The sequence below is a fragment of the Protobothrops mucrosquamatus genome, unplaced genomic scaffold (genome assembly GCF_001527695.2).
Source record: "Protobothrops mucrosquamatus isolate PMUCROS unplaced genomic scaffold, P.Mucros_1.0 scaffold640, whole genome shotgun sequence".
Lineage (NCBI taxonomy): Eukaryota > Metazoa > Chordata > Lepidosauria > Squamata > Viperidae > Protobothrops > Protobothrops mucrosquamatus.
In genome coordinates this window covers 753,151-773,321 of record NW_015386932.1, presented here as the reverse complement: position 1 = coordinate 773,321, position 20,171 = coordinate 753,151, and the positions used below count along the sequence as shown (strand labels likewise).

The 20,171-nt window shown below is 47.0% G+C and overlaps 1 protein-coding gene across 1 annotated transcript in view; it reads left to right on the top strand.

Moving 5' to 3' along the window:
* Positions 1-742: 742 nt before the first annotated feature.
* Positions 743-20,171, top strand: part of CACNA1H (calcium voltage-gated channel subunit alpha1 H) — a 59,285-nt gene continuing 39,856 nt past the window's right edge. Inside the window, exons 1-7 of the mRNA XM_029284479.1 lie at positions 743-862; positions 1,150-1,283; positions 1,825-1,922; positions 6,868-7,027; positions 10,019-10,334; positions 17,609-17,701; positions 19,059-19,851. Coding sequence (XP_029140312.1) covers positions 770-862; positions 1,150-1,283; positions 1,825-1,922; positions 6,868-7,027; positions 10,019-10,334; positions 17,609-17,701; positions 19,059-19,851 — 1,687 coding nt within the window. The 5' untranslated portion in view covers positions 743-769. The remainder of the gene's footprint in view (positions 863-1,149; positions 1,284-1,824; positions 1,923-6,867; positions 7,028-10,018; positions 10,335-17,608; positions 17,702-19,058; positions 19,852-20,171) is intronic.

The following is a 20,171-nucleotide window of genomic DNA, read 5'->3' as shown; positions in this document are numbered from 1 at the left end:
GAGGTGGGGGCACTTACATCCAACCCCCCTTCCCTTTAAGCCGCTTTGGAAAACCTTCCCTCCAGCTGTATCCCAACCTTCCCTTCCTGCAGGTGCATCTCAACCCTTTCAGAAACTGCTTCCACCTCAAGTTGTCTTAGATACAGAATAATCACCTTTCTTGCTCTTCTCTGTACTCTTTCCAGAGTCTCAGCATCTTTTTTACATGGTGGTGACCAAAGCTGGGTTGCAGTACTCCAAATGTGGTCTGATTTTTTTTAACGACTATTTTCATGCTTTCTCTTGTGATCATTTTGGTTTTTTTAATGGTCCTGTTTATGCTTTTATTGCTGAGTGTGTACTTTCTAAACTGAAGCCAACCTAGAGAGGAAAAAAAATATTCTAAATGATATAAAATCTCTCCATTATCCTTTTCTACCCCTTTATTTTATTTCTCAGTTCTTGGACTGCAGACATTATTCATCAATATAAATTGCATGTCTGTTCTTTTCCCCTCAATGTCTGGGCAGGAAAACAAAAGAAGTCTTAGTTTTATCTCTAGTATACTTTTCAAGCTGTTTTTTTTATGGATGTGTTTATACTTATCTTTGTAAGTTGGCTGAAGATATCAAAAGAGACATGGCAGCTTTCTAAATAAATCGTTCAGATTCCAGGGTCTTGGTTGCCAGGGGGGTTTCTAAGGCCCGGGAGGTCGGTTGTGCTTCCCAGAAGCAGTCCCATCTCAGGTTCTCCTTAACTCTGCCTTCCCACCTGGTTCGAGCACGTCAGCATGCTGGTCATCCTCTTGAACTGCGTCACCCTCGGGATGTTCCAGCCATGTCAGGACATCAAGTGCCAAACAGAAAGGTGCACAATCTTGGAGGTAAGAGAGACGCATCACTTTGTCCATGTGGACTTGGACCTCTAGAAGCTTATGGGTTGGTCTTCAGCCACTAATGCCAATTTCTCCTGAGACTTGAGAAGTCTACAGGTAGCAACATGCCCTGGGAAGAGTTCTTCAAGGTAAAAGACCCTCAGGGCAAAATGGAGGCTGAGGATTAGGCCAGGTAGACAGTTCAGTCAAAGTGCAGCATCTGGACCAGGTCAGCCTCAGGTGGAACTAACGATCCTCATTCTTTCTCCTGTGTGACCTTCTTGTTTTAAATCCAGGCATTTGATCACTTCATCTTCGTCTTCTTTGCTGTGGAGATGGTTATCAAGATGGTCGCCCTGGGGATCTTTGGCCACAAATGTTACCTAGGAGACACCTGGAACCGCCTCGACTTCTTCATTGTCATTGCTGGGTCAGTAGACAAAACACTTCTCGTGGGGTCCCGGGTGGTCCCTGATCTGGGTTGTTTTCTTTGAGACCTTTCACGACCCAGCTAGGTAACATCATCAGTGCTAGAAGGGAGTGGGGTTTCTATAGAGGAGGAGAAGGAGGAGGAGGGGGACCGTGTAGTCCTTGAGGTTCTCTGACCTGGGTTGTTTTCTTGCAGACATTTCATTACTCAACTAAGTAACACCATCAGTAGTATGAAAAACACTCCTTGCTTGATTGACGTGCTGAAGGCCCAGCTCTGATCAGTGTGTGCTGGGGTCAGGGGTGGGAGGGATGGTTGCAGCTTCCTTTTGGTGCTCCTAAGACATTTTTTCTGAAAGAAAGCAAGATCTGTCCAATGAAGTAACCTGTTTTTACATTCCCAAAGGTTGACACAAAATATTGCAGGCATAAGGAACCTGGTTAAGGCTTGACTGCCTCAGCCTGTGTTTTTCAAACAGAGGGGCCAACCCTCTCCTCTTTCTCACCTCCTGTGTTTCTTTCCTTCTTTCTCTCTCTCCCAGCATGATGGAATATTCTCTGGATGGACATAATGTCAGCCTTTCAGCCATCCGGACTGTGCGGGTTCTCAGGCCGTTACGAGCCATTAACAGGGTGCCAAGTAAGTCAAAGCTCTTTTGCCCTTCTTTGTGAGGGGGGGGGTGCATGGGGAAAGTTGGATCCTGCAGCCCGTTTCTTGGGCACAGGTGGGCTGGCTGGCAGAGCTTCATTTTGCAACAGTCCGGTGAAATCCTCACCAAGTGAGCCTCCAAAATCCAGGCCTGTCTTAGCTCCAATATGGGGGTTAACCAACAGTCCGGGAGAAAGAATATATTGATTTGAAGGCTTTCATTTCATTCATAAACCCACACCCCGCCCCCACCACCAAAGAAAGCCTCAAGGCAACTCAAGTGCCCTCTGTGGAGAAGCTGAAGGAGCAGCTTCACATCAGCCCCATGGGTCACTCGGGGGCCTCTAATCTGGACACTTAATATAAAGGCTCTTCATCCTTTATAGTTATCTGGTATCTCCCAGATGTTTGGGGCTATAGACTGCATAATCCTTGGCCATCTCCGTTGCCTTCCTTCCTTCCTTCCTTCCTTCCTTCCTTCCTTCCTTCCTTCCTTCTGTCTCATTCATTGACCTTGAAGACTGTGATTTTCTTTCCATCTTCATGTTTGTTTCTGTCTTTATGGATTACTCTGGAAAAGCTAATAAAACTATTAATGTCAAAGAGACAAGATGAATGCAGCCCGCTTGGCCTGGAGGGGCCATCCATTCTGACTCTCCCCGGCTGGGCTGCTCGGCAGCTGGCATCCCTGACATCTCCCAACCCCCAGGAAGGGCAAACCCTGGGTGGCCCAAGGCATTTCCAGACTAAGCTAGGCGGCCCCCATTCCAAAGATGAAATTGATCGACTTGCCAAGTCAATGACTGCTGCATCCCTGCACCAAAACCCACACTACTGGACAGCAGGAACGGAGGAGGACCACACCTGGCCCCCGATGGACTGCATTGGCTGACTGCAGGGCAAAGGAAGCTACTGGGGGAGACTGCTCAGCAGAAAAGGCCAGGAAAACCCCCACTTGCCATTGCTAGAAGTTGGCTCCTGAGTAATGGAGAGAAGCAGCTGGTGGAGAAGACTTTTAGTCCTCCCCCTCGCCAATGATCATGGTTCTCCTGGCCCCTCCCTGAAGATGCAGGAGAGCTCCAGCATAACAGAGTTGAAAGGGACCTTAGAGGTCTTCTAGTCCAACCCCCTGCTCTGGTAGGAAACCCTATACCATTTCAGACAAATGGCTGTCCAGTCTCTTCTTAAAAACCTCCAGTGTTGGAGCCACCACAACTTCTGGAGACAAGCTGTCCCACTGGTTGATTGTTCTCACTGTCAGGAAGTTTCGCCTTCGTTCCAGGTTGCTTCTCTCCTAGATGAGTTTCCGTCCGTTGCTTCTTGTTCTGCCTTTGGGTGCTTTGCAGAATACGCTGAGCCCCCTCCCCTTTGTGGCAGCCCCTCAGATATTGGAAGGGGCTCTCTAAGTTTTCTAGATCTCCAGATCTCTCGTTCTGCATTATGTGTAACTCACTGCGTTCTGCTCAAGCGGCTCTTCAGTCCTCAGTATGGTTTCATGTGGAATGCCTGCTTACAAAGTCATTCAGGGTCTCCCCAAAGGGGTCCCCCTTCCTTACTTCCCAAGAAGATTGCCACCTCTCTTCCTGGCTCTGCAAAGATGCGTTGAGCAGCCCTGCAGCTGCGAGGCCAAAGCAACCCCGAGTTTGTCTGCTTGGAGAGGTTCAAGTGAGCGTTAAGCCCCTTCCAGCTGTTTTTCCCTTCAATCCAATTTGGAAGCTAAGCCAACCAGTCAAATTCATTTCCTGGTTGTGCCCACTTGGCTTTGAGTGATTCTTAGCTGATATGCTAATACACCAGCTCCTTGATTGCTTTTCATCAGAAATCCTATTTCCCGGAGAGCTGATGTAACAGAAGGAAAACAGGCTAGGTACTTGCCAGGAAAGCAGCCTCGGCGTTCTCTCGCATTGCCCGAAAAGTCTGGTTCTTGGGGATCGCCATCTCTCCCGGCTGCCTTGGCGAGGTGAGACGTGCCAGTCCAAGCAGTTTTCCTGCACCCGCTTCCTGCCAGTTCTAAGTCCTCTTGATGAAGGCCACTGGGAGTCTGGCATTTCTTGCAAAGGAAAAGAACATTTGGATAAAATTCTCCCGGGGTGGAAGAGAGGCTGTTGGAACTGAACTACTGATGAGAAGCTGAGAAGCAGGAAGGAGAAGGAGAAGGAGAAGGAGAAGGAGAAGGAGAGGGAGAGGGAGAAGGAGAAGAAGGAGAAGGAGAGGGAGAGGGAGAGCAAGAGCGAGAGAGAAGTCCTGGCCTTGAGAGGTTGTGGGAGAATTTCTGCCTCCTGAACTTCTTGGGGCTTCTGAGCTGCTGGCAGATGTTCCTCAACTCGGGCCTGGCGAGGGAGGGTGATCTAAATTCAGGCCCTTGTAATGGGTTGCGGTTTACACCCCGGGGTTGCCTGATTGCCATTGGTTACCTTCCCAGCCTGCTTCCAACAAGCAAAGTCAATTGGTGATGCTGGCTTTGCTTAATGACTATGTGATTCACTTAACAACCAGAGTGATCTACTTGGTAGAAAATGACTTAAAATTGGGTGCAACTCATTAGCAATGGAAATTTTGTTTCCAGTTATGGTCAAGAGGATCACCTGTGCTTCCAACGGTGTCATCCAAAGGCAGGGAGAGGTCTCTCACAGCTCACTTTGGGGGGGGGGAACCTCTTTTGGGAAAGGCACCTTTCTTAGTCCCCGGCTGTTGGCCCTCGGCTGGCGGCTCAGAGATTCTTTTTTAGGCAGCGTAGATTTTGGGCTGGAGCGATTTAAAAGTCAGGAACAAGCCATGTCACTGAAGGTGGATCACAAACGCCTCTTCCCAAACCTAGAAGGTCACCTTGAGGAGGATGCAACGTCTGAGTCCCGGGGGGATCTTGGAGCAGCTTCTGAGGAACCTTTAGAAACTTCTGAATCTCAGTACATTTTCAGATATTGATTATTGTAGCTATAAAGCTGAAATACGTTTGAACGGCATTGTTCCTTCTTCCAATCTAAAAATTGCTTCCTGTGACTCAGTAGTCTTTGTTCCATCTCTTTCTCCCACTCTGAGATCATTCAGAGAGTCCATCTATGGGTCCCAAGGTGGAAGATGCCCAACTATAACCAGATGGCTTGAGAAGTCCTTTTATTGTGTTCCTGTCCCTACTGGGACACAATTGTGTTCAAGGAGTGTGGGCAACTTTTGATTAAAATGTGGGTTTGCAGTACGGGCCCTGGAGTTGGGGTATGCAACTATCTTATTCTGGGGCAGTAAAAGCAGCCAACCTCCTTGCCATCTTAAATTGAGTTTGTTATTTGCAAGGCCCAGATAATTCGTTTTGTTCCGTTTTGCTCTGAGTTAGCAAAAGGGAGAGCAAAACTTATTCTAATCATCTAAGAGAACATTAGTACTAATATCCACATTAGCATCAGTGTTATCGGCCTTATGTTTATGTAAATTCTTAGTATGCGTCATTATTTAGCAGAGGCCTGAAGCTCAGCTTAATATTCCATATCAGAGCAACCTCTTCCTTCCAGATGTCTTCAAGGATGCAGCTTAGGGCTAAGTTGGTTAGGAAGATCCAGGGTTCAATCCAGCCTAACAGTTTCCTTTCAAGTAAGAAGTTATTTCCAGATCCCCTTTGATGGGAGACTTAGCGCCTCTGCAAGGAACAGCCAGCCAGAGAGCAGATCGACAGCAGTCGGACTGTGGGGATATAATGAATCTTAGATAGCATCGGTTATCCGCGTAATCCTTTTTGATCCCCCAATTCACAGCAAAGCCTTAACGTTTGCTGAGTTTCCTGAAGCCTTTTTTCATATAAATTGGATTCTGCCTGTGGCAACAGGCACCTTGCCTTCTTCCCACCAATTGTATGTGTCTAATGCTGGCTGAAGATGGTCTACACTTTGCCCATCCCCCATCCCTAACCAAAGACAAGGTGGAAGATGCCGCTGAACGACTCCGCTAATAACTGAACTAGAGAGAGTCTCCGTGGTTCTCCTCAGTCCATTATCTGCTGGGAAGCTGACAGTATTGATTAATAATTATTTCAGTTCAGGTGCGCATTGAGGTCATTTGATCTCAGGATTGAGCTGATCCACTCCTGACGGCCACTGGTTTAAGTTTTAATATGTTTTCTTTTTGATAATAGCTTAATGCAGTGTTTCTCAACCTTGAGAGCTTGAAGATGTGTGGATTTCAACTCACACAATTCCCTGGCTGGCTGGGGAATTCTGGGAGTTGAAGTCCACACATCTTCACGCTCTCAAGGTTGAGAAACACTGCCTTAATATGTTTTGTTGCACTCCGTACCTCATAGAATGGACCTTTAAGATTGCTCACTGCATGGCGATGTCAGGCACGGACTAATTTAAAGACGTATCTATGGGTTATTGAATCCATGCTATGGGCTGGCCATCAACATTTTATGTATTTGACAGGGAAACTGTCTGGGAATTCAAAGGGTGTGGGCTAGACCTAGATGTCAGTGGCACATCAGTAGAGAAAACTGCAGGGGGAGGGTCTGTGAAGTTACCAGACACTGAATATGAGTCCAGCAAGTGGATCAAGAAAACTTGCTGACCTTAACTGAAAGCTAGAAAGCTAAGTTGGGTTTCTTGAATGGGGGTCCATCAAAAATGTCCACAGTTGGAAGCTATAGCAGAGAGATTAAAAACCAGAAGAAGACAACCCACTTCCATGTTCTTGCCAGGAGAGCAATCTGGACATGGAGTCACTAACTGGACCTGAAGGAGGTTTTCTCCTTAGCGCTCCACTCCTAGTCTGTATTCTCTAGCCAAGATCCCAGCCAGCCCCCAGAATGAACAAAGACCAACTGACCTCTGCCTGAAGGCCCCTTACAGATGTTCTGCCTGGAAGAAGCAGCCTCATCTGGCTGGATCTGTGTCCCAATTTGGCCAAAGCCGCCCCTCCTTCTGACACCCCCTTTCTGCTGTCTCCACAGGTATGCGCATTCTTGTCACCCTGCTCCTAGACACTCTGCCTATGTTAGGCAACGTTCTCCTCTTGTGTTTCTTTGTCTTTTTCATCTTCGGCATCGTGGGTGTCCAGCTCTGGGCCGGGCTGCTGAGGAACAGGTGTTTCCTAGATTCCCACATTCAAAGGTAAGTTTTCCAAAGTCATCCTTCTCCCTCCCTCTTCTCGCGCCAGCCCTACAGTTGCTAGACGCAGGCAGCTGATTCTGCCGGTCACCAAGCAACTGCAAATAGCTACTTTAATGTAGTGTTGGCTTTTTTGCTGATAAGGAGGAGGAGGAGGAGGAGGAGGAGGAGGAGAAGGAGGAGAGAGCATGCTTCTGGGATTTTCTGCCTGTGGTTTTAAAATAAGTTGGGGCTGCTTAGAACGCGATTCATCTTGCCATGGAGATGGGGGTGGAGGTGAGGGACACCTCAAAAACCTCTGCTGGCTGCAGCATCTTGCTCTTCTCCAAGACTGTCAGCATCACAGATGCCCCTAGAAAAGATAAGAGCCATTTTGAGTCCAACAACCTTGTCTGTTGACCTGTAGTGCGAATGACATTTTCCAGCACTGTTAATTACTCCTGAGAGTGATGCAGATTCACTTCAATTAATCAGAATAGAGCTGGAAGGGACCTTGGAGGTCTTCTAGTCCAATCCAAGCAGGAGACCCTATACCATTTCAGATAAATGGCTGTCCAGTCTCTTCCTAACAACCTCCAGTGATGAAGCACCCAGACCTTCTGAAGGCAAAGCTATTCCATTGTTCTCACTGTTAGGACAAACACCATTCAAGTTGCCAACTAGATCAGAACTAGAGTTCCTGCTGTTGGATCTGGGATCAGAGCTGTTGAGGGTTCCAGGAATCAGTTGAGGCAGCCAAATAGTGGGACTTCTTTAACTTTATCCCTCTTGCCATTTTATTTATTACATTTATATGCCACCCATCTCGAGTTAGTTAAACAACTAATAGAGGTAGCAGGGAAAGAATGTGGAAGGCAATGCACAAACATATACATACATGTGCACATGTACACCCAGCCCCCAAAAGAGGGTGTTAAACTACCTTAAATCTATGGAAGTAGGCAATCTATCCAACTTTGCCATCAATGTTAGCATTATTTATTGCATCCAGAAGTTGTGGGTGCTCCATCACTGAATTTTTTTCAGAAGAGATTGGATAGCCATTGGTCTGAAAAGGTTTAGGGTCTCCTGCTTGAGAGGGAGTCGGACTAGATGACCAAGTCTGTTATTCTGTTATTACAAGCATCAACTGTGTCTGAAGGCTAGAAATGGGGATACAAATTACTCCAATTGCCTTGAGCCATGGAAACCAGGATCCTAAGCAGTTCTGGATTTGGAGCTATTTCTGTTGATTTTACTCTGGTTTACTCTGATTTTATTGCATCCTTCAGCACTGCATCAAATCCCTAATGTAGGCTTCGCCCCTGAAGCCTGAGACAGAACGTAGTCTAAGTTAGAAGGGACCTGGGAGGTGGGGGAGACTTGTGAGAGGGCCCCAGGAATCAAGAAATCTTTTCAGATATTGCACCACAAAACAGAAGAGGAATGACCTTTGGAAAGAAAACGCAACAATGGGAGGGGTCTACAGAGACATCTAAGGAAAAGGGGTCCCTCCCCACAGGACTGGGCAGCCAGTGGCCAAAAAATTCTGCACGTTTCTGAAGTTTAAAAGCCAGGTCTGGTCAAAACAAAGGAAAGGTTAGAAAACAAGTCACCTTAGCAATTAAAACCTGCCACTATCTCTGCCTTGCAGCCAACCCAATTCTAGCGCAATTAAAAAAAAAGATTTGAGATAAGACTTCAGTACCGGTTAATTTCTCTTTCCCTGCTCTTTTGGCAACCCAAAGAGCTGGAAGTGGCTTTGGGGTGGGTGTCCTTTCCTTAATAGACGTGCCAAGGGAAAGATTTTATTAAAAATACACAGCTCAGAAAGGAAGAACTTACGGGAGGGTTCAAGGATATCCAAGAGAGTTGAACATGACGATGAAGAGGCCAGAAGGAAAGGTCCAGGTCTCATGGAGATTGAGTTGGCCAAACTCTTGATTCCAGTACTTGGGCAGCCTCTCACACCTGGGCTTTCCTTTTTTGTGACTGTGAATTCCGTAGGCTAATCATTGCCCTGTGCTAGAAGAGAGTGGGAGGAGGAAGAGGAGGAGGTGGTGGTGGAGGAGGACTGGGGTCCTTGGTGCTCTCTGAGCTTGGCTGTTTCACTGCAGATGTTTCATGACCCATCAACATCAACAATGCTAGAAGGGAGTAGGGTTTGTGGAGAGTTGGGTCATGAAATGTCTGCAAGAAAACCACCAAGCCCAGAGAGCATCAAGGACCCCACAAGAAACTTCTCTACCTTGTCTATTCTTTCTACAAGATTAAAGAGGGCGGCGTCCATGAATTCAGCCAAGCTGAAAACCTATTTTCTTGTTTTCTCTTAAAAGCTACAGTGCTCAGCTTTCCAACTCAAGTAACACTGCAACGGCTTATAGAGAACTGGGCCACCAAAGAATCCTCAATGCATATATTTGTAGTGAGTAGTCTGGAAAAAGAGCAAAGTCATGCATATATATATAGTTATTCCAAGTGTGTCCCACTGTGAGCAATCTTCTTACTCTGAGTTAAGTGAGCATTTCAACCCCAAAGAAAGGGAGGCTTATTAAACAAAAACCTGGTCTTTTGCAATCAGCCTTTTCTGTTTTCCATTTTTATGCTTGGTTGCACAGTTGCCAGATGTTTAGGCTGGATTTGACATTTTGGTCCACCTATCGAGTCGTTCCGGGGAACTGGGATAGACAGTTGTGGTTGTTCAGTGGAGTTAAAAGTATCATCACAGGATGGAAGCTGTTCCAATTCAAGCTGCCATTTGCAGACTTTTTTTGTTTTTTTATTATTATCATTACTGATTTGTATCTGGTTCAGATAAGCATTGGCCGTGCACTGGTTTCTCCTCCCCCCCCTCACCCCCCCTCCCCGCATTTTTTCATTTTTCCCACTTGGCTGAACTCTAATTTCATATCTACATCCGGCAGGGATCCATGTTTTAGGCACTGAAATCTTATCTGTGTCTTAACCATCTCTTGCTTTATTTTTTTTCCCTCCCTTCTCCTTCTTCTTCTCAAGGACACACAACCTGACTTTCCTGCATAAATACTACAGGCCGGAAGAGGGGGAGGAGAACCCGTTCATCTGTTCCTCCCTCCGGGATAACGGCATGCAGAAGTGCTCCAGCATCCCAAACCGGAGGGAGTACAAGATGGACTGTACTTTAACCATGGACGCTTACAATCCGCATTTGGACTCGCTGGACTTGGGCAGTCGCAACGCCTGCATAAACTGGAACCAATATTACAATGCTTGCAGGACGGGGGACTTAAACCCGCACAATGGAGCTATTAATTTTGATAATATTGGCTATGCTTGGATAGCTATTTTTCAGGTAAGGAGACTTCATTGTGGATCGCAACAGAGGGTTTGAGATGATGACCAGCTGCGGGGAAGTGGAATTATCCTCAAGGATGGTTGATGCTGCTGACCAACACATCCCACTTGCTGCCTCTGGCCTACGAGGGCAAAGCAAAATAGCTTTAGTCCCTGTTTTATTGTTGCAAACTAACAGGAACCCATGCAAGTTGCAGCAGTACCCAAGTAACTAAAATAATATGATGAGAAATGTTTTCTTGCAGAGGTTTCATGACCCAGCTAGGGAATATCATCAGTGCTGGAAGGGTAGGGGGTTTGTAGGGAGGAGGAGGAGGATTGTGGGGTCCCTGGTGCTCTCTGAGTTTGGTTGTTTTCTCGTGGACATTTCATGACCCATGTAGGGAACATCATCAATGCTAGAATGAACGTCTGCAAGAAAACAGCCAAGGCCGGCCTGGCGTAGTTTTGATTGGGCTTTGCTAGGGGTTTTATATGGGGTATTTTAGAGCAGGCTTTTTATTCAATATTTATTGTGATTTTTATTATTGCCTGTTCACCGCCCTGAGTCCCGTAAGGGAGATAGGGCGGTATATAAATTTAAATAATAAAATAAATAAATAAATAAATAAATAAATAAATAAATAAATAAATAAATAAGATCAGAGAGCACCAAGGAATCCATGAGGGCACCCCAAAGCAGACCCTGTCAGGCTCCCGAAGATTGAACTGCAGCCTTGGAAAAGCTCTGCTCACCTTGAGCTGAAAGAGGTGGTGGTGGGGAAATCCCAGGGGTGTTTTGGAGGCTCTAATTATCCCTCCTGCCATCCTCCAAATCATAGACTGTTGCTGTGCATTTATGGTATAATGGGCTCTCAGCCGTGATTCATTATAAAAGCAGATCCCGGTACAAATGACGAGAAGCAATTATCTTATGGAGTGAAAGAGAGAAGACGGGACCTAAATTAACAGTGAAATATTTCAGATCCCTCAAAGAAGCTACGGAGGCAGGAACTGGCTGGGACGCAGCTTATTGTTGACCTCCTCCGCGAGGTGCATTGCCCACCTCATTATATTACGATGTCAATTGTTGGCAGGAGTAAATAAAGAGGTAAATGAAGCATTCAGCACATCAACCAGGCTGCTGGCATCACGCTCTGGAGTTCTACCAGTTGGCACTGCCGTCGCTGAATCTTAACGCTGCAGGATTCTTGCCTGGTAGGAATAAGCTTCATCTTTCCCCTTCCAATAGGGAGGGCAACACGCCTCTCAGGAGCATCCTCAGAACACAGCTGGACGGTTCCAAAGAAGCTGTTAGGTGGACTTTACAATGAAGTTGAGTGTTTGGTTTAAGTTGCCAGGATTCCCTTTTCAATGGGCCCTAAACGTGGGCAGAGATGCATCTCCCTTTCCCCGTGGGCGGCAGTTGCAGAACACCTGGCCAGGTAGGGCTAGAAACAGCTTCCTGGTTCAGTTGGAAGGCTCTTCTGGGCTGTTACCATTTGGTGGGATCTTCCAGCCCTCTGCTCTGCCTCATCCCCTTGACCCTGACCTTTGCGGCTAACCTGGCCCAGACTGAGTCCCACAGCTGGCCCAGCATGGATCAAGAAGCCAGATCTTCTGGCTGCAATCTTTGGAGGGAGCAAAGGTTGGTAGCTTCACTGGTGCTGCTCATCCTTGCTTTCTTAGGCTGTGCAGATCGTGAGCCCCCAAGGCAGGGAGTTTAGCTTCCTTCTGTCGAAAGAAGTTATCAAAATCCTGCCGTTACCGTTAACTCTGGCGGCTGCTGACAGCAGCTTTAATATTATTTGGGATTTAATTTTCTAGGCCCTCTTCTCTCATCTGCTCCTCTTCCCACAACAGCTTCAGGAAAGAGAGGGAAGATGAATATCTCCTCTCTCTGCGTACGCGTTTTTTTCTCAGCCAGGTTGCCTCGAGTTTTCACCAACAGATTGGTTCTATCAGCAGGGATGGAATTCCACCTTGCAGATGGCCAAGAGAAGGCCAGGGAAGCCTCTTCAGCAGGGCTTGATTGAGCCATCAAGGGGAGATGTCTTCTGACAAAATAGCTCTTTGGAACTCAATGTTCTTCCTGCGATCCTGTGGTTCTCCCTCCTGCGTATTTCAAGCAAATTCCCTTTCAGAATTCCGCCTGCAAATCTTTGTGGCTCTCAAATGCAGCCACCTTGGGAGCAATGAAGGTTTAGTTCAAGACATGCAAAACTGCTTCTTGGTTTTTAGGGTAGGGCATGGTTCTCTACCCCACAATTTGTGGGAACAAGGCAATGCCCCAACAATGTCTTGCTGTTTCGGCAGTGTGTAGAAAATTCCTCCAGTTGCTTTGAGGGATGGACGCAGAGCTCCCAGAAATGATGAGATGAGAAATTCAGCAATAATCTGATTTGATTCGGACTCCAGATCAACAGCAGGAGGAAAGCTCCTCCTTCTTACAGCCCACTTTGTTGCATTTCAGCAGAACGGGGGGCGGGATTTGCAGGAACTCCAGAATGTGATGGAAAGAGAATTCCTGCCAGTTCCTTCCCTCCAAGAGGGCTGATCCTCCATCCAAAGAATTATCTGCTTGGCTTTGCTCTTGTCTTGGATAATTTTCTTTTTCTTCCCCCATCTTGCTTCCTTGATCTTGTAAGCAGAGTTTCGGATCTGCCAGCTTCTTGCCTGGCAAAGGAGCCCTGGCATCTGGGGATAGGAAAATGAGTAGTCACAGAGAGCCCACATGCTGGCTGTTTGGCCAACTGCTGCCAGTCGGGCCTTGGAGGCCAGTGAAATGGAGGATCTCACGCTTACCAATTATGCAAAACTCTTTGAACGTTCAAAGGACATCTGCTTCGCCCTCTAATACAGGGTTTCTCAGCCTTGGCAACTTTCAGACGTGCGGGCTTCAGCTTCCATTGGGGAATTCTGGGAGTTGAAGTCCACACATCAGTAAGTAGCCAAGACTGGGAAGCATTGCTCTAATCCTTACAGCAACTCAGTGGACTACATCAGTCTAGCTTTTACTATAACTCAAGAGTTCAGAATGAAATCAAGCGCCTTCCCTAAAGATATCCATGTATCCTCTTCTTACCATGTATTTCCTCCTCGGTGCCCCTTTTCCTTCATTTGCAAGCAGGGCAAAGTTATGGGAGCTACCTCAAGTCTTATGGCTTTGGTATCTTATCTCGTGGCTGCCTCTTCCAGCTCCAGGGCAGGGGTTCTGGGTTTTTTTGCACGATGAGTTTCCGTTGGGGGCAGAAGGAAAGCCTCCCTCTATTCCTCACGGAAATATTGCCAAGTGCTCTTTGTCCAGTTCTTGGTCGTTGCTGGGCTTGACCTAAGAAAACAGTTTCAAATCTTGGCTTCTTGTTTTCCACCATCCAGTCTCCAGGACTGGATTGCTGGATTTATGCGCTCACCGCCACAAAACCATGAATTCCATTTTCCTGCCTGCTACAGCGCAGCAAATGCTGGAGCTAATTAGCATGATAAATCAAGCCTCATGAATATGTAATGAAGAACAATTTATTTTCCATTACTACAATTGCAGTTGATCAACGTTTTTTGGACTGTGACGTTTCTGGGCAAATCATCTCTCAGACTTGTGTGGACAGAGAAACGGGAGGGATCCCTGCTGCACCAGTTTTCATCAGGAAAACGAAGAGTTTGGACACCGTTTTTAGTTTAGGGAAGTCATCTCCTCCTTAGAACCACCCGGAGCGGCTTCCTTCCTTGGGCTTTTTGACAGGCCAAGAGATGGAGAGGCCAGCTTCTCAGCAGCTTCATTCCAATGTTGGGATGATGGTTTATTTGGAGAAAATTCAAGGAAGGAAGGAAGGAAGGAAGGAAGGAAGGAAGGAAGGAAGGAAGGAAGGAAGGAAGGAAGGAAGGAAGGAGGGAGGGAGGGAGGGAGGGAGGGAGGAACTCAGATATTTGCCTTTTGAAAAAATGTGTCCCGATCTAGAACCAGAAAATTAGAAATGTTTTAGAGAGTAAAATAATAAGCCTTGAAGAGATAAAAGAGGATAATTCTTCCAATGGGAATTCTTTCATGTCTCCCAGAGGAGACAGTTTCCTTTCTTGACTTCTGGGCCAAACTGGGAGTTGACTTCACACATCCTGCAGGAGAACGTTGCCGCTTTCCAAGGGTGACTGGATTTCCTCAAAGCAAAAGGAAAAACCGGGAAGCCCCTATAAGCGATGGAAGCATCTCTTTTATTCATGAGAGGATCACACAAACCCATGTGTCATTTTAAGAGGTCACAGCACTGCACCGCTTGGAAACCTCTGGCCAGCCCAGACAGCTGCCTTTGCTCAGCGTGATTTGCACCTCAGGTCAAACTCACCAACAGCCAGCCAAGCCCTAAAAAGAAAGACCAAACCAGAATAATTGCAACAAAGCTAAGTGTTTTGTAGAAATGCAACTCCTCCATCTTGACCTGACCTGCAAAGTGTTTGGTGAGAACAGAGCCCATAAATCATATTCCAGCCGGGAACTGAAACCATCTCTGTTAGCACCAGGAGGTCCACCACGTAGGAAGAAGAATTTCTGCAGGCCACAAAACGGACTCTGTGCGCCTGATTCTCTCTCTGCATATTTTTTTCTCCCGAAATGGGGAATCGCCCCCTGCATGAAAGAATAAAGGCGAGGAACCCTGGCACAGACCCTTATTCCCACTTATTTGCTTTCCCTGAATTCCATTCTGAGGCTCTCCTCTCTTCCTACCGGGAAACGTTCTCCGTCTCCAATATTCTGGGGGTCCCTCAGCTCGTTCTTCTTCGGAGTGCCTGGAGAGAAGCAGCCACCTGTTTCTGCAGCTGTTCCAGCAGAGTGACAAGAAACCCATCCTAGGAAGACGAGGGATGGTGACAGAAGGGAAACCCTGGCATGGGACCAAGACGTGCCAGCGGCACCTCGGTTTCCCTTACAAGATGCCTCCCGGCTCTGGATTCCCAGCACAGCTCTGCAGAGGAGGAGGAGGAGGAGGAGGAGGACCCTTCATGGGTACCCAGCTGCTCCCAAGTTGAGGTGCCAAGACAAGAGACGGGCAACTGGCTGGGTTCCATCTTTTTTATTTTGCAGCAAGCCAGAAGGACTTTGATGTGATGGAGGCTGAGACCTCCTTCAGCCTCTTCTCTCTCTTACGCGTCACTCCCCTGCCGCCCTTGTTTTAAAACTCACATTATTAGGCATCATTTCGAATAAGCGCCCCCCTTTGAGGGGATTTGGAGTCATTGGTACTGACTTCCAAGAAAGCATACAGGGCTCTGCTATTTAGGGGTTGATAAGGGAGGTGTTAATGGGTTATCAGGAAAGGTCCAACGGAGGAGGCCATGAATCAATGAAAATAATGACATAATCCAGCATCTTGTTTCCAATTCTGGCTAATCAGATGCTTCTGGGGCAGCCCACAAGGAAACAACAAGGTGCAAGTTCTTCTCTGTGGGTCTCCTCCCCACTATTAGCATTCAGATGGACCACCTTTCAACCTTTGTGCAACCAGACTGCATCAGCACAAGGATTGTGTTAAGGAGTGGCTTTCCCCTTGGCTTCTGCAAAGTAGAGTGTCTGCAAAGTAGGATTGAAAGAAAAAAATCAAGATGGTGGTCACAATGTTGCCACTGATGCTTCACCTGCTTTTATGTACATGCGCCATTGTGGCCCCATCCTGACTGTTTCACCACAACCTTCAGACATGCCCATTTGCAGGTTCCAGCACAACTCGCTTCTTGTGGTGTTAATTAAGTCTCTGGTTCTTTTCTTCTGTAGCAAAAAGACGATGGGAAGCTTAAGCAGTGTGCCGTGGCTTCGCCGTGTAATTAAAACATCCTTCCCCTTGTTCAGACATTTAACGGTGGCAGCAGCAAGGACAATTACGCAACTTTAATGCAGACTGCTGAGCAGCTGAAAAGGAAGCCTTCACGGTGTTTTTCAGGCCATTTATGGACTCAGCAACGGAGATCAGATCTGAAACCCAGGACTGGCCTTGGTTGAAGTCAAATTCTCCACTCAGAAAAAGGAGGGGGGATAAATTATGACCATCCTGAGACTTTGTGAATCGCAGGCTTGAAAGCTTCTGCTTCAACACACCAAGCCTTGCATGTAGAAAGCCAGCACTCCTTCCTTGTACCTTAGGCTTCCTTGCTTTTTTTTTTTTTTGCCTTTCTTCACGTAGGTTGATTTTGACCCACGAAAGCATTTAAAATGGAAATATATCCCTCCCCGGTTCCCAATTGTTTATCATAGCTCAGCTTCTCCAAAGATTGGCCTGAAGGTCTTACAATATCGTTGTTCTTCTTAGTTCAATGCTTCCAAGTTTTGACTTCCATCAAAATTAAGAAAAACGCGCCCTGGAAGGAAACACGGGGCAAATTTGGGGAAACAGAAAAGCTTTTATTATTGCAATGACGGGCCCACAGAGAAAGAGTATTCCAAAATCTCCATCAGCAAATCTTAACAAGCCAGCCCTGCCCCTCTGCGTGCCTGTGTGTGCACACAAGAATAATTAACCAGAAAGAGACTTTGATGTTAACTTTTATATTTCTCTTTCTTGAGTTGGTGTCAATTTGGATAATCTGTTTGGGTTCTCCCTGTCTCGGAACAGCAGTGAACGGGGCATCCGATTAAACTTCAGGACTTGGGGTTTTGCAGGAGAACAAAGAGTTTGCTAGAGCAGATAAATTTTCTGGAAGGCAGGAGGCGAGGCCTTAATGGGCAGCCCACATCTTCACTTTTATTTTTGAAAAAAGTTAAATGTTCAGCTTACTGGGTTTAGGGATGGATGGGGCTTCATTTTGATGGAGAGTAACCATTGGATAGGGAATGAAGTTGTCAACTTGTGCAATCAACAGACTGCCTAATTATATCCGTGCAGGGGAAGCAAGTTGATCCAGGGGAAAGTTCTGAAAGTGACAGATCAGGTCGTTGTTTCCCCTTCAGCCTCTTCTGCCAGCTCAGATGCCCATCAAAACAACCAGGGGAAGAAATGATCCACCCATCCATCTTCAGCAAAGCTCTGTTTTCCTTCACTTGAGGGTGATGGAGTTGCTGTTGTTTGTGTCCTCCAGCCCTGGGTGCTCACAAGGACTCTGTGTGAGCTGAATAAATGTTGAAGGGTGGGTGAGGGAAGGGCGGGTGGGAGAGAGAGAGAGAGAGAGCAGTTGAAAGAACAGAAAGGAGAACAATCCAGAAGAGACCGGAGGGGAGGAAATATCCACACTCTTCCTGGGTTTTCTGCTTCTTAACTTCTTTCTGGTGATGCTGTTAACGCATTTATCTCATCTCTGCTTCCCCTACAGGTTATAACCCTGGAAGGATGGGTTGACATCATGTATTATGTTATGGACGCACACTCTTTTTACAATTTTATATATTTTATACTACTTATAATAGTAAGTATGGGGGTTGTCACCTCAGATTAACACTGTGGTTCTTAACAAAGGGGATCTCACCAGGATGAGGGACCAGGCAAAGGATCCTTTGAGATGAAGGCTTCTGCAGGGTTGGGGCAATCCAAAATTCAAGATGGTGGCAATGAGTGTACAAATTTTTTTTTAACCACCCTTTCTGTCCAGGTAAATGATCTCCACGTAATATCTGCTGTGGCTGTGGAAAGCTGCAAACCTCTCCCAAGTCTAAATGTCCTCACTGCTAGCCCATCCCCAAATTCCAAAACCAGGTTTCCCACAACCAAGAAGTGCACAGTACAGTCCTCAATGGATAAATGTTGTAATTCCTGAAAGTCTATTCTCAACACTTTGAGTGGTAGCAGCTTGTTTGAAGCACATCCAAGGTTCCAGCCCATGTAAAATATGCCAAGTGGGCCATTAACAACTTCCACTAGCAATAACACACACAGAGAGACACACACATTATGTCTGCATTAAGCTTTCCGTCATGGTGGTTTACATTAAGAAGCTAAGAGGGAGGTTCTTTCACATCAGAGGAGCAGCACAAGAGAGAAGGAGAGAAGCAGGCGGGATTTTCCTGGCAGCATCTCAGACTCCTCCTGGCTCCACATATCCCAGCACGTTTGTCCAGAAAAGGGCCTATTTTCCCTGGGTGGCCAGCTTAGCCCTAGTTCTGCCTTGGCCAGGCCCTCCTTGGACGCCTGTCTCCTGGGGTGGGCACCACAGTTCCAAAAGGAGAATGGAGCAACTTCTGAGGAGGACCACCAAGATGCAAAGATCTTAATCTGATGATATAGAGTGACATTTTGGGAATGGGGGAGGGCACATTTATTTGTCTTCTGGGATATACTAGGGGTAGGAATAGGAGCCAATGGGAGGGGGCTGATTTCAGACTATTTAAGGAGGATGGGTCGTGTTGCAGTAGAAAGGATTTTCCTGGATGTCCCAAAGGTGCTTTTCCAAAAGGCAACTGGACTTTCTTTGTTTTTCATTGAAGTCATTTCACTTCTCATTCAAAGAAGCTTCTTCAATTCCGAAGCTTCTTGGATGAGAAGTGAAATGTCTTCAAGGCAAAATTTAAGAAAGCACCTTTGGGACGACCAAGACCTGGATGAGAATCTCCATAGGCACTTTCCTTGGGCCACTCTATTTCCTTGTTTGCCCATTCCTGTTAGGTCAGCCCAACACACCCGGTCATGAAGAGTGGACCGAGGTTAACTTTAGCCAAGTTGTGCATGGTGTGTGCCAGCGCAGCCATGTGTCCTTCGATGGGTGTGGGGTGAGCACGGCCACTCGCCTTGGTCTTCAAGTGCTCTCTGTCTTCTTTCGGCTCTCCCAGGTTGGTTCTTTCTTCATGATTAACCTGTGCCTGGTTGTGATAGCAACACAGTTTTCTGAAACCAAACAGCGGGAGAACCAGCTGATGCAAGAGCAGCGAGCCCGCTACCTCTCTAACGACAGCACAATCGCCAGCTTCTCCGAGCCGGGAAGCTGCTATGAAGAGTTCCTCAAATACATTTGCCACATTTTCAGGAAAGTCAAACGGCGGACCTTGCGCCTGTACAACAACTGGCAGAGCAAGCGTCGGAAAAAAGTCAACCCCAACAGTGGTGGAGACAATGGTCAGGGCCAGCAGAGCGGCAAGCGACGCATCACGTCCATCCATCACTTGATCCACCACCACCATCACCACCACCATCACCACTACCACATCGGCAACGGGAGCCCCCAAGGGCCAAGGTCTAACCCAGGGATTTGTGACCTGGAGCTGGACATCATAAAGCCTGGAGGCCAACTGATGCTTCCTCCACCTTCGCCCAGCCACCCAGGTGGTAGAGCTGCAGATACGGAGTCCATCCACAGTATTTACCATGCCGACTGCCACGTGGAAGGAACCTCAGTGAAATGCAAGTCTTCCAGCATTGCTGCAGGTAGCAAAGCTGCCAATCGTGGCAGCATGAACTACCCCACCATCTTGCCTTCTCCGGCAAACAAAGCCAGTGTCCCTCCCTTGACCAAAGGGAAGAAAAACGAGGGCAGTGAGGCGACCTCTCCCATGCCCATGGTCAGCAGCCCAGCCCATCTAAATGCGGATTGTTATGGGAAGCTCCATCATCTGGTGGGAGAACGTGGTAAGAAAAATGGCTTCAGTGGCCTAATTTAGACTTAGCATCCAGAGCGGAGATCAAAAGAGGTTAGGAATAAAAGCCCAGTAGAAGATTTCTGCTGGTACAGTTGAAGGCCTTGTCCAGGCTCAATCCCACAACCCCAGATCACCTCTGAATCTGGAGTTTCTACTATTTACTCCAAATATTTGTAAGCCACTAACCTCCACTGTCATCGGAACAATACGACATTGTCTATCCTCCACTATCATGGCCTTGGCACCGAGTAGACACAAGAAGACCAAACCCCCCAAAATAGATGTTTAAATTTAAATTCCAAGATGAAT